This window comes from Dermacentor albipictus, chromosome 6 (assembly GCF_038994185.2).
Source record: "Dermacentor albipictus isolate Rhodes 1998 colony chromosome 6, USDA_Dalb.pri_finalv2, whole genome shotgun sequence".
Classification (NCBI taxonomy): domain Eukaryota; kingdom Metazoa; phylum Arthropoda; class Arachnida; order Ixodida; family Ixodidae; genus Dermacentor; species Dermacentor albipictus.
In genome coordinates this window covers 7,018,901-7,031,884 of record NC_091826.1, presented here as the reverse complement: position 1 = coordinate 7,031,884, position 12,984 = coordinate 7,018,901, and the positions used below count along the sequence as shown (strand labels likewise).

The 12,984-nt window shown below is 49.6% G+C and overlaps 1 protein-coding gene across 1 annotated transcript in view; it reads left to right on the top strand.

Moving 5' to 3' along the window:
* LOC135901407 (choline transporter-like protein 1) overlaps positions 1-12,135 on the top strand; it is a 96,439-nt gene extending 84,304 nt beyond the window's left edge. Inside the window, exon 16 of the mRNA XM_070539841.1 lies at positions 10,982-12,135. Within this exon, the coding sequence (XP_070395942.1) occupies positions 10,982-11,032 (51 nt within the window). The 3' untranslated portion in view covers positions 11,033-12,135. The remainder of the gene's footprint in view (positions 1-10,981) is intronic.
* The last annotated feature ends 849 nt before the right edge of the window (positions 12,136-12,984 follow it).

The window sequence follows — 12,984 nt, the reverse complement described above, 5'->3', positions numbered from 1 at the left end:
GAACAATGCAAACATTATACAAATCCACAAAAAGGGCGACGTTAAAGAACTAAAAAAATTATAGGCCCATTAGCTTACTCCCAGCATTATATAAAACATTTACCAAAATAATCTCCAATAGAATAAGGACAACACTGGAATTTAGTGAACCAAGGGAGCAGGCTGGCTTCAGGATAGGTTACTCTACAATGGATCACATCCATTTCATTAACCAGGTTATCGAGAAATCCGCAGAATACAATAAACCTCTCTATATGGCTTTCATAGATTACGAAAAAGCATTTGAGTCAGTAGAGCTAGCAGCAGTCATAGAGGCATTGTGTAATCAAGGAGTACAGAACGCTTACGTAAATACCCTAGAAAATATCTAGAGAGATTCCACAGCCACCTTAATTCTACGCAAGAAAAGCAGAAATATACCCATAAAGAAAGGGGTCAGACAAGGAGACACAATCTCTCCAATGCTATTCACTGCGTGCTTAGAAGAAGTATTCAAGCTATAAACTGGGAAGGCATAAAACAGCGCTTTGTTAAAAAGGTAAGTGGAAAAGTAGCACATTTTTACCGCAAGTTTTACTGTGCATACTTCGGAACCCATGCGATCCTTAGAATTCGTTCCAATTGAATACGCCTTGCAAGCTCACCGACTACAATTCGTAAATTGCATTGTGTCGTAAAGTGAATAATTGAAAATATTCTTAGCCAATTTTCGTTAATGTCTCAATAACGCATTTCGATTTCTCGTGTAAGTAATGTCCGCCGCTTCGAAAAATTCAGCACGAGTACTGCCACAGGCGATGAAAAAAATTATGGTGTAAAGGAAAAAAAAAAACGTATATGACCTGACTTTACGTATGTGTGGTGTGTGGCTGTTGGCGATAGTCAAAAATCACCTATGGCAAAGCCACAGCCATCAACCAAACAATAATGCAGGTATAAAAGAATTTAGCGGCATTTCAGTCACCGCATTTTCTTTCTCGCATATACGTATTCGCCTCGATTCGAAACCTCTCGCGCATTCGCCCGTTTCGAGGAGCGAAGCCTGAAAGAACGGTTGGGTGACGTACGCGCGGCCGTGAAGGCGCTCGGATGCAGGTCAATGCCAGCGCGCTCGCGTATCTGATCGCGCCGCGTAATCGGTGACGCAATGGACGCGCCGATAAGCACCTTCGTGAATGCCGCCACCGAGAGACGTAGGCGCGGAGAGAGCGGCCCCCGCTGACCGGTTTCCTGTTATTCCGAGGACAGGGCGCGTTGTGCAACCGCGAGAAAGGCCATCGCGCGTTGCACGCACAACGAGCGGCAGCAGCAGCCCTGTTGTACGTTTCTCTGAAAAATAAATCAAATATCTTTAGGCAGCGCTATGACGGGGGATGGAAAGTGTTGCCGCTGTACAATCTTCGCATAAAGCATTCACTTGCCAGACAGCACTCGACGTACGCGCGTCTATTTTGTGGTCGCCAACCAACCGCAGCCGGATAGCACATTCGAGGTCGGGAAGTGCAGACAGTTCGAGTTCGGCGTGAGAACAGTCAATAACGGCGTTATTATGTGCGAGGATGTCCCAGCCTAATATAATGTCATGGGAACACGAGGGCAGCACGAAGAATTCGACGGTATACAGTAGTCCTTGAATGAAGACAGCACAGGCAGCGAGAGGCGTAATATTTTTAGCGTTCGCGGTTCGAAGGGAGAGGTCGGAGAGAGGCGTCGAAACCTTTCGTGGTGCACATGCGACAGAGTTAGGCGGAAATTACGGATACGGCGGCTCCTCTATCTACAAGTGCCAGGACGGCGATTCCTTCGGCAGGCGCTTTAATCACACTGGGTGGAGAGGGGCAAGGACTTTGGCATTGCAACGAGGACGCAGTTCGTGCCTCGGGAACTGCGGCCATCAGCTTTCCTGCTCGGTGGACAGCGAGCGACGGCGGGGAGAGGGTCGATCAGGGGGAAAAGAAGAGGTAGGAAGGCGAAGAGGAATACTGAGCGCTCGCCGGATGTTCGGAAAAAGGAAGCACGCAACGACGACAATGGCGCGCCACGTGACCAGCCCCGCCACAAGCAAAACATACGACAGTCATCGAAGGTGCACCACTGGTGGGGGCAAAGTCCGAGTCGTGGTTGAGGAGTCGGAAAGTGCTGTCGGTCGGGAAGAAAATTCTGTCAGTCTGGAAGCGGCATAGATGGAGGCAAAAATGCCGACGGTCGATGCATAGGAGGTGACAAGTGCTTTTGCGGACGAGTTCGGGACATTGCTTCAGCGTACGTGAGAGGTGCAGTTACTGGTGTCTGTTCACGGGCTGGAGGAACGGCTTGAGAAACTTGCTCTTGAATGAAAGCGCACATCGTATAGGCGGCAACGCGGGCGGTGGTTCCGGGACACATCAAAGAAAGACGGCGAGTGACCTTTGCGCGAACGAACTATGCTGAATCTTTAGGAACAGAGTAGCATGGCTGTCGCCGACTTCAAGGCAATTGCCAGAGAGTCGGCGGGCGTAGTGGGACGTTGGGTGTGAAGCGCCGTTGCCTGCGCAAATCGTTGTCACTCTGACACATTTCTATCACTTCGACGAGAGTGTGAGGACTCTTCGATAATAATATTTGGAACGCGTCGTCAACAATATCCTTCATCATATGTTTGATCTCCTCCTCTGACATCGACGCGTTCACCCGTTCGCAAAGGGAAAAAAAATGTCCTCAGTGTAGCTCGTGAAGTTCTCTCCGACCTCTTGGGATCGTGTACGCAAACGTTGTGCTGCGCGAAGCTTTCGTACTGCCGGCCGACCGGAAACTCGGGTAAAGCTGGTCTCGAAGACCAACCACGAAGTGAGGTCGGCTTCATGGCTTAGAGACCATGGTTTCGCAACGTCCCAGAGATATAATGCGACGTTTCTAAACTTGGTAACATCGTCCCACTCGGTTATGGGCACTCACTCGCTCGTAAGAGGAGACCCAATCTTCAACGTCTGTTGTCATCGGTGCCGGAGAAGATATAGGGATCTCGCTGACGCACGGCACACACAAGGGTGGGCGGCGCCGTTGGAGGAGTGCATGCGTCGTTGGGCACGATGGGGGTTAGAGTGCGACTCCGAAGTTCCAGGGCGGTCGAAGCCCAGCACGTCCACCACTTACTAAGAGATTTATTAGGAACGGACGCAGGCGACCGGGCAGCAGTCACAAGCGTGCTGCCATGGACAGCAACCACGATCTCATGTCGGTGGCGATGCTGCTACTCTTCTTCCGCTTGTCAGGTACACAAGCGGTGTCGGCGTTGCCACTCTTCACCGAGCGAACGAACAGAGGGAAGGATGAAAACGAACGCGGAGCTCAGCGGGAGATGAAAGACGGCTATAGCGAAGAGAGCGCGAGGAAGGAAGCGGAGGAGGATTGTGCGGCGGTAATATGAGGCGGAAAGCACAGGAAGAGGGTACGACGAAAGCGTGAGAAAAAAAAAAAGCGTAGTGCCGCGCAAGACGGGCTTTGTGGGAACGATGGTGACGAGATGGCGCCAGAGCAGCGCCCGTGGTCGGCATGGAAACAAAGCGCTGCGTAGCGGAGGTCTGTCTGCGGCGGCTGCTGTGAGTCGCGCGTCACCCACGCGCTGCCTCTCGCGATCTCCCGATTAGCGAGGCAGTCACGTCACGCATCGTTCCGTTTGCAACGTGCCGCACGAGACAGATTGTCCGCGCCAGTCAATATATTGCGAAATAAAAACACGTATCGAGCTGAGCTAAAATATCGCAGTAGCATCGTAATCGTCGGTGATTTTTTTTTCATGTCACCAAACCTTGCGGATGGTGCAGTTGGCGCACATGAGCCTTCATTTGTCCCTTGCTTGCCCTATATATTATTGTGCAGTAGTTAAATAGACAAGCTGCATGTTTGTAAGCAAATAATTAGGCCAAGCATATCGCAAGCACAAAAAAGCAAAACAACAACAAAAGAATAGACTGGACGATTGCATTGACAGGGAGAACAACTGTTGACCGCTGTGGGTCACTTTTAATACTAATGAATGCCGAATATCATTAAACTTCGTCTCTCTTCGTGTGCAAACCATGTGCCTACACAAACCATGTGCCTACACGAACTTGGCCACGTGCTTAGTATTGTCTTCCGAAAAGCTCCCTCGCACCAGTAAAGTTCGTCTACAATCTTTCCTCTTATATCTTACGAAACGTGACAGCTGCAGCGCATGCACCTTGGTGGCGTCACGCTCTGCGCGGGCCGGGAGACGCGTATGTCGGCGCTTCGGGCGAAAGTAGAAGCGGGCTTCGCGAAGCGTTGACTGCGCGCCGGAAGGCTGCCGGACGTAGAACGGCAGCGCGGGTTGGGCCAAAATCCCCGGAGCCTCCTCGACGTCATCAGCGGCGCCACCCGCACGACTCGGCAATACACGCGCAGCCTTCACGTCAGCGCAGTGACGCTGATCGACATCGAGCGACGCGCGCTCTCCGATGCGGGCCGCGAACAGTGGCGCAGGCGATCCAGCACGCAGAGGGTCGATCCGAAAGCGAACACGCGCGCGAACCGAGCCGACTAGTGATCGACACGTAAGCTCATCGTCGCAGAGACACTCTATAAATTAGTTAATTAATAGGCACGCGAAGATAGAGAAAGCGTCATACTGCCTTGGCTCGCGGCGCGACTAACACTTGCAAATATATTGATATGAACAAGAACCAACAACATATCGAATCAGCAACAACATCGACAGTGTGCACGAGGGTCCGCACGCCGCTTGCCGAGAGAAAGGAAGCTCTTAATCGAGCGTTTAGCCAGCGTACGTTCGCCCCCACTCTACTTTGCAGGAGAGAATGGGACGTAGGGGGAAGTTGCAACATTCGCAATGCCGTAGATCAAGAGCATTTCGCCCCGTCTTGTATACAGCGGTACAGAAACAGGCTCCCGTCTGGAGGTGTATGTGGTGCCTTGCAGAGTGGTTCGTTAGCTGTGGACTCCGAAAGTAGGCTCTGTGCAGTTACCTTGAAAGTACGTAAGCCGCATTCTATTGAGAAGAGCGCCGGCCGACCCACCTGTTCTGAAACAAAAAAAAGGGGGTCCAGATCCGTGGCATCATCGACAGGAGCTCAAGTCCACGCCGTTTCGACTTGTGATTAAATGACCTGCAGTGAGTACGCGTGACAGCTTGATAGTGACGACCACCACAGCGTGACACGTCCAGGGTGAGCTCCTCTGTTTCTGCGGAGTTTGCTTCCGAACGCGGCCTACAGGGCAGTTGGCACCAACCGTGACGACGCACCTCTATAGATGGAGCACTGCTCACGAGACACAGTGAATAGACCTCAATTCTTCATTTCCTCGGCCTAACTGCACGGTGCGCATATGGGTTTGACACACCGCAAACGATCCCTTTATGCTCGCGCACGCATTGTCCACGCGTGGTTCCGCGGCAGCCTTGCCAGAGTTTGATGTTTCCTCCGTTGAGGCAGCATGTCGCAGACAGCGCGAGTGCGCTAACACAGTCCGCGACCGGCGGAGCGAGGCTCCTGTCGCGGCGGTCGATGGGAAGCGACCACGACGCCTGTCGGCTCTGCACAAGGAGCCATGAATATTTTATAATCGTTGGCCCAACGGCTTCGCTCGTCCCGTGGTGCACGGACGGTGAGCGACGCCAGCGCCGCCAGCACCCCGCGGCACAGCCCCGCGGATCGATCGGTGGCAGCGGCCGGTGCCCGCCGCCGCGATGCCGGACGAGCAGCGGCTTTTGTGGGAGCCGTTGGCCGGTCGCCTGGTCCGCGACGCCCTGGCCGGCGCACGGACGCAGCTGAGGGCCGAGGCCCACCTCGCGGCGCGTCTGGTGGCCGCCGCGCTGTCCGCGGCCATCGGACCTCCCCCGGCGGCTTCCCCGCTCCCGGCGGCCGAGCAGCAGCCGCAGGACGCGGCGGAGGCGTCGCCGCCGACTCGCAGGCATCAAAGGACGTCTGCGGCGCCCCCGTGGAGCTTGTTGCCAGCCTGCTGCGCGGTCGTCTAGAGAGGACCAATATGGCGGGCCACGTTTCGTCGTCCTCGCTTGTGTTCCCGGCTGCTGTTTCCGAAGCCGCTGCTGTCGCTGTGCCTTCCTAGCGTCCGCTCCTCAAAGGTTGGTCCCGAGCAGAACGGTGTGTGCAGTGTGACGCGCAGCCTTCGCGCCAGTCGTAGGACAGCGTTCGTTTCCTTCGCGCGGAGAGCTGCTATATATAACCACGCGCGTCTTCAGCATCCTTCCTTCAGCGCCACTTGGACGCCGGCGCTGCTGGCGGTCTTGGTCAAAAATGGAGGCTGGACATTTATAAACTCTCTGCACAGTTTGCGGCTTTCAGCGGGTATGCGTTCAATCACGTGTCTTGTGCCTTCAGCTATTTTTGGCCGCAGCCAGCTTCGATAGTGATGTTTCATTTTCGGTCCAGTACCTCTCTGTCCGTTGTATTGATTCACTCATCGGCTTCGCTTTGTCGTCAAAGCTCTATCGCTCTTCTTGCTCTGTCGTCAGGCGGTCCTCCTTCGATCAGGCGCTGACATAGACAAGATTCTTTCTGAATCGTCGACTGGAAGCAGATTCTTTGTTTGCAGTAGCGAGCCACCGTCGACGTCCTTCTGTCATCGCAGGCGCTGACGCAACGCTATCGGACCCGCTGTCACATGGACAGCCGTATGTGTCACGTGGCTTCGGGACAAAAAGCTACATAATAAACATTACCGTGGAAAATCGAAATGGTTTCACCGATCAACTGCGCCACAACTCGCTCCGACAATTTTATTTTTCCTCGTCTGGACGGCGCAGCTTTTCCCCGGTGTGTAAAAGACACCTAGTACGAGAAATATATGTTTGTCCCCGACTGTCAAACGAGCGTTATTGAAGGAAGCAGTGTACATGTGGCTGCGCTGACGTGAATGATGCTTCCTTTCGTTGTTATTAAGGTGTCAGTTCATTATACAAGAAAGTAAGCTCGCGGAACGCATGCGTTAACTAAAGACCACTGGGGTCCCAAACGATGCTACTTTTGGCAAGCACATTCTCAATACCGAAAGATTGATCTGACGCTCCTCTAAGTAGCACGTCTCGCGACATTGTCGCAACACTTTTGATGCTCGCAGGAACTCCTCCCTAGACTGGAGTACACAGGCCTCGGTAGCTGTCCGCCACAAAGAAATTGTATTTCGCTTCTTGCATCAGCGTATCAACACTTTCGGTTTTCATCGGCATGGCCCAACCAGGAGTGCATACAGCGCATCCGCCTATGATACGGACACAATAATTCCTACATAAAAATAAAGTAAATAGAGATCGAGTACAATGTGCGCAGATAGGAGGCGAAACATAGCGCGGAAACCATTTACACTCAACCGACCAACTTACATGACGTACGGAATACTTCTTGAAGAGGTGTATATATGCAAGGCGTTTCACGCAACTTGAGCCAAACATTTAAAAAACATACAAATACCACGTGGCTTGACCGAACCAAGGTAATCCTGTTACCAAGGCAATGTGACTGGCCTCCACCGGCCAGTCGCGCGGCAATTTTGCTTGTATTCGCAGGCTTCTTTCGCGCTCGGAAAAACACTCTGGTGTAGCGCGTATTGAGCAACAGAAAGCCGCGTCGGGTGTGTTTCATGCCGCTCTACAATTTTGTCATTGACGCTTTTCATTTAATTATAATATTTGAGAAGTTGATTATTTAATTAAGCCTAATTATGTAATTAGGCAGAATGAAAAAGATAGTCTAAGTGTCTCCAAGCGACGGCAAACAACATTACCTTGGTTCGGTCCAGCTACGTGGCATTTGCATAAATTTAAATCTTTGTACATGATAATTGGGACACCCTGTATAGATTCTGTGGTGTCAAGTAGCATGTCTGTAAACTGTTGCAATCTCTTATTCCAGAAAAATACGTCTATCTGTAGCTATTTGTTGGTACGCATATTATACCGCATACATGGTAATGATGACGCCGAGTATTTCTAGTCCGCAATCGTTGTTCGCGTTTCATTGGCTCGCATTTGGGCGGCCGAAGCCCGGTTGATCTTTTTAGCGGGCTTATTGAAACCGGCTATCGCGTGCTATACTTGCGCGCCAAATCACCGTGCGACTTTAGCTTTCGCTAACACGTATACAAAGTGGCGTAGCTAAAGGTGGACTCCCCCCCCCTCCCTCCCCGAAATCTTTTCGTTGGTATGCTGCTTTCCCAGCCCCCTCGCCCTTGCTCCCCATCCCCGGTCGCTGGTTACGAATTAAGCTGTATGAATTTACCAAGATATGGTCACAAATATACCTGAAATTCTAGTGAGGTCAGACTGACGTTATCAATAACGGTATCCCAGTTCAGGCTCGAAATTTAAAAAAAAAAAGCGCTCGTCACAAAATTTTCGCCGCCATTTATTTATTATAACAATATAAATAAATATCTCACTCGAATCAAATCACGAGTAAGTGCAAATAATGAAAGTAATAAAATTCAATAGAAAGGCTAGTCAGAGAAAACACTATGCGGCTTTTACAAAAATTACTCATCGGATTATACCGGGCTATCTATTACAGTGTCCACGAGCCCGAGAAAAAAAAAAAAAGGACTGCTCGATTGTGTTAGAGCGCGACCAAGGTGCCACCGAGAGTGCGACGAGAGAGAGACAGAGACAGTCGAAGCACAGAAGACCTGCTTACGACAGAAAAAAAAAAAACCCCGCGACAATGAAATAACTGTCCAGCGATGTGAACTGAAGGCACTCCAGTCGACGATCGCGCGAGCAGCGTGGCAGGACCGAGCTGAGAAAAAAAGAAATCGCTTCCCTGTGCCCGTCTGCACGCTGTTTATTTATTTATTTATTTATTTATTTGTCCATACTGTGAGCCCTTTTACTGGGCTGTTACAGGGTGGGAAATACAATCTTATAACAAAATTAATTATTTTAATGATGATTAATTATTTTTGCTTGCCAAAAAATAATTAATCAATAATTATATACAAGGCATATATATATATATATATATATATATATATATATATATATATATATATATATATATATATATATATATATATATATATATATATATATACACTTAGGATTAGTGAAACAACATTTCCAAATTTCTTTCAAAGGAAACCACAGAGTCAACATTTTCAAAAACCTCGGAATTAAGTTTGTTCCAGTCAACAATTGTTTTAACCAAGAAAGAATGCTTAAAGACATCAACTCTGGAGGAATGAGGCATGAAAGCATTGCTGTGATTAATCCTTGGTGATATACTGCCAGGAGGTCGCAAGTAAAGGCTCGAGTTACTTGCGTGCTTCAGTGCATGAAACGACGTTTTGTGAACAAATTAACTGGAACGTCAATGCATTTCTCCGCAAAGTTCGGAAATTTATAGCTCGAAACTGGTGTCGTACTGAGAATTCTTTCCAAGTCGATCCGCCTTGTGAACGCCGCAGCTAGAATTTGTAAGTTGCTCTATGGGCGATAATGCAATTAGTTAAGAAGTTAATGAGCAAACCTTTATTAATTAGTCAATTTTGCATTTCAATTTTTTTTTTTGCAAGTATTGTCCGCCGCTTCGAGTTGGCCAGCTCGCGAACTAGAATTGCAATATCCGCCACAGGCAACTTTTAAAGGTTTTTGAAAGTTTTCGTTAAAGCACCCTGTATATATTCATGTAGCAACCAGCCTAGGCCACGGTGGCCGCATTATGACGGGGGCGAAATGCGAATACACCCGTGCACTAAGGTTTAGATGCGCGTTAAAGAGCCCCAGGTTGTCAAAATTTCCCGAGTCGCGTCCACTACGGCGTGCTTCATGATCATGTCTAGGTTTTGGCACGTAAAACCCTATAATGTTTTTCTTTAAATTTAGCAAACAGTCTATAATAAACGCTGTGCTAAATTGTGAAGGCCGCGACCCGGCCAGCCTTTCCTAATTACAACTGTCCCACATGAATAATATTGTCGACAATATAAGGACGCTCGCGAAACACGAGCATTAGCAGCTATGTTTCTCCCACCTGTTTCTCTTGAGCGTGTGGCTTCCACATATAAGTGAGTCGAACGCCGGACGCACCACCGAAGCCGGCGCAAGCACAACAGGGCCATCTCGCTCTAAGTTGTGTCATCCTGCCGAACGTTCGTGTATTAGTTCACGCACCAACATATCTGTGTGCTGAAACTGACTAACCGTGTTCTCGTCTCATCAGGTCACTCGACGTTGAAACCAGGATGAAATAGAATGAATAAAAGCATTACACTGCCACAAGCCCTTCTTCCCCCTGTATCAGCTTACCACGCTTGCATGACTAAATAATTATCATAACGAAAGCAATAGATAATTTCTGTCGAGGAAACGGCTTCCACTGATACCAACAGAGAAAATGAAATCATACACATTTGTAAAGCTGCTTGTCTTCAGCCGCACCGTAGACTGGCATGGTGCTCCATATGGCGTCCATGAAGTGACTGAGCAAGCTGCATATGAAGCTTTCTTTGACGCTTCGTTACACTGGAGAAAAACATTTAGGCTAGACTGGTACATGGCAATACTTTAATACCAAATAGTTCGGAAAAGGGCGCAGAGTGAGAAAGTATAGGTTCGGCGTCATATCGACGTGCCCGCTTTAGCTTCCTGTGACACGATGTTCGAAAGCGTCCGCTCGAGACTAGTCAATGGCATGTTGATAAAGCAAAGTGCGTTCGGAAACAGGACACGGTTAAACCCGGCTACTACATTGTCCGCATGGAAGTGTTTAAATCATGGAGGAAGGAAACTTCCTCCATGGCATAAATAGACAAAAACACAATGAAATCGGTGACGTCACATTCACAGAAATGGAGCCGCCGTTTGGGCGAAAAAAAAAGACCTCTTGGTCTTCGCATTCTACGTTATCTCCAACAGTTTTCCGCCAAAGAGATATGTTGAATGGATCGCGGGACTTGATTTGATGTCTCTCTTATGTGGTATTTCAAACAGCGTATTTGTGCGCGTGCGCAGATCCCAGGGTCGTCGTCACCGCCCATCTCGGGCACCATCCCCGCACTTTAGCCGAGCCTGCACAACAGACCTGTCACCGTGGAGACGTCACCGCCGCGGCAGCAGCAGGACCCGTGGTGCAACGCGCGCCCTGATGCAAGATTCCAAGCCACGCCGCTCCACGAGCAGACGACGGCGCGCAACGCTCGAGCGCTGGCTTCCGAGACGACAGGCGCCGCCTCGCGGCATGCAGCGAACGTGCGGGAAACAATGGCGCCCATTGATGATTCGGTGTGTGCAAGGCACTTAAGCTCCCGAAAATTAATTTGGATAGTGCATAAAAAGTATACAGACGCTTTGCGGTGATGCGTACGGATTGACTATAGCCATCCGGGGCACTTAGGACCCCACACTTTTTACTGACTAATGTCTATACATACTTTCTGCAAACAACGCATTCGAAGCAGGACCACAATAGACCAAATGATATGTATTTAACTACTTCTCTCTACAGGCAGCATGTGTAGTTAGTTATCCTCTAAATCAAAAGGACTAGGTCACATAACAAGCCAGAGCTGCCTATATGATGTCTACAGACAATCTACATTCTATAGACTAAGTTTATTTTCATAAAGGCCAGGTGAAACGCCTCATTAATATTCGAGTCAATGCGTATAGGTTTAACCTTTCTTTGCGAGAAAAAAAGAATGCAGCTGATATTGCGTTTAATGCAGGTATCTCTCAAGTAACATAAAGTACAGGAGCGTTTCAACACTGATCAGGCGTTGCCCCCATATGTGGACGATTGGTTAATCCTCTTCGTTGGAAACCTGTTGCAAAGACAAGTGTCCAAACGTTGAGAGCAGTCTCTTCGACAAGGAACCGCGCTCCTAGAATTGGACATGTTATCCCCGAGGTTGCCGGCGCTTCAAGGAAAGGATCATGCGGGAGACCGAGCGACTGCCTCATTACATTTCCGCTCCGGTCTTGTCGATGCATGACAGTGCCGAGCAACAGACCGTTCCCGAAACGTTATATGAACCACTGCTCTTGCGTTGCGTCGCCCTGTTGAGGGCAACGATGTGTTGTGCCACGTGCTCGTGGAGTCGGCGACTGCCGTTCTGCTGCCCGTGTAAATAAATGTAAATAGAACTCGCTGCTGTAGTGGCGTGATTCATTCCTGGTGCACTGTTGGCGACCGGCGTGGCACAAAGAAAAAAGAAGCGTGACACATCGACGGACACGCACATACAAGGCACTGCTGACGAGGAACCAGGGGTGAAGATACAGAGATAAATCACAATGGCTTGCAGACGGCTACAGATACAAGCACAGTGAGTCACTGAACGTTCGGGCACCGATCGTTGGGCAAATAAGGAACGCGATTAAGCGAGGTTCAGAGTTACGCGCGCGCGCACACACACACGTCCCCCTTTTTTAAAACTTGGTTTTGATCAAAAAAAGGTCGATGTTTGGGAGAAACATGATACGCGGGAAGAAAGGACACCACAGTATATTATGTCCAGGAATAACACAAGTTTGAACCTTACGGGAATTACGCTGTAGATTTATATAGCTTAGTTAGAATGGTAAGCGTTACGGACGAAAGCTTCCGTATTTACTGAGATCGCAAGGTTGTGACATATGGACAAAAAGGCTGACCGGCAAGTGCCAGGCGTTACCATTTTTACTCGTCGAAAATGTAGTCCTACAGTTAACTCTTCGCTATCTGAGAATGATTGTGCACCCAAGTGTCTAAGCACTGTGCATGGGCTCAGGGCCGCGGCTTCAGAGCCAGTGGCCAGCCGAGACTCTCAGAGACGGCACAGAGTGCAGGCCAACCTTCGTGCAGTCGCCGTGCCGGGCAGCGCACGAGCCCCGCTGCGATGATGATGATGGCGGCACCGCTGTGCCGCCACGCGGCCGGTGACCCCATAGCACAAACTGAACAAAACGAGAAGCCAGCGGTCAGAATATGCGGCGCCGACAATTATACCGGCAAAGCACAATACATTATTGAACAG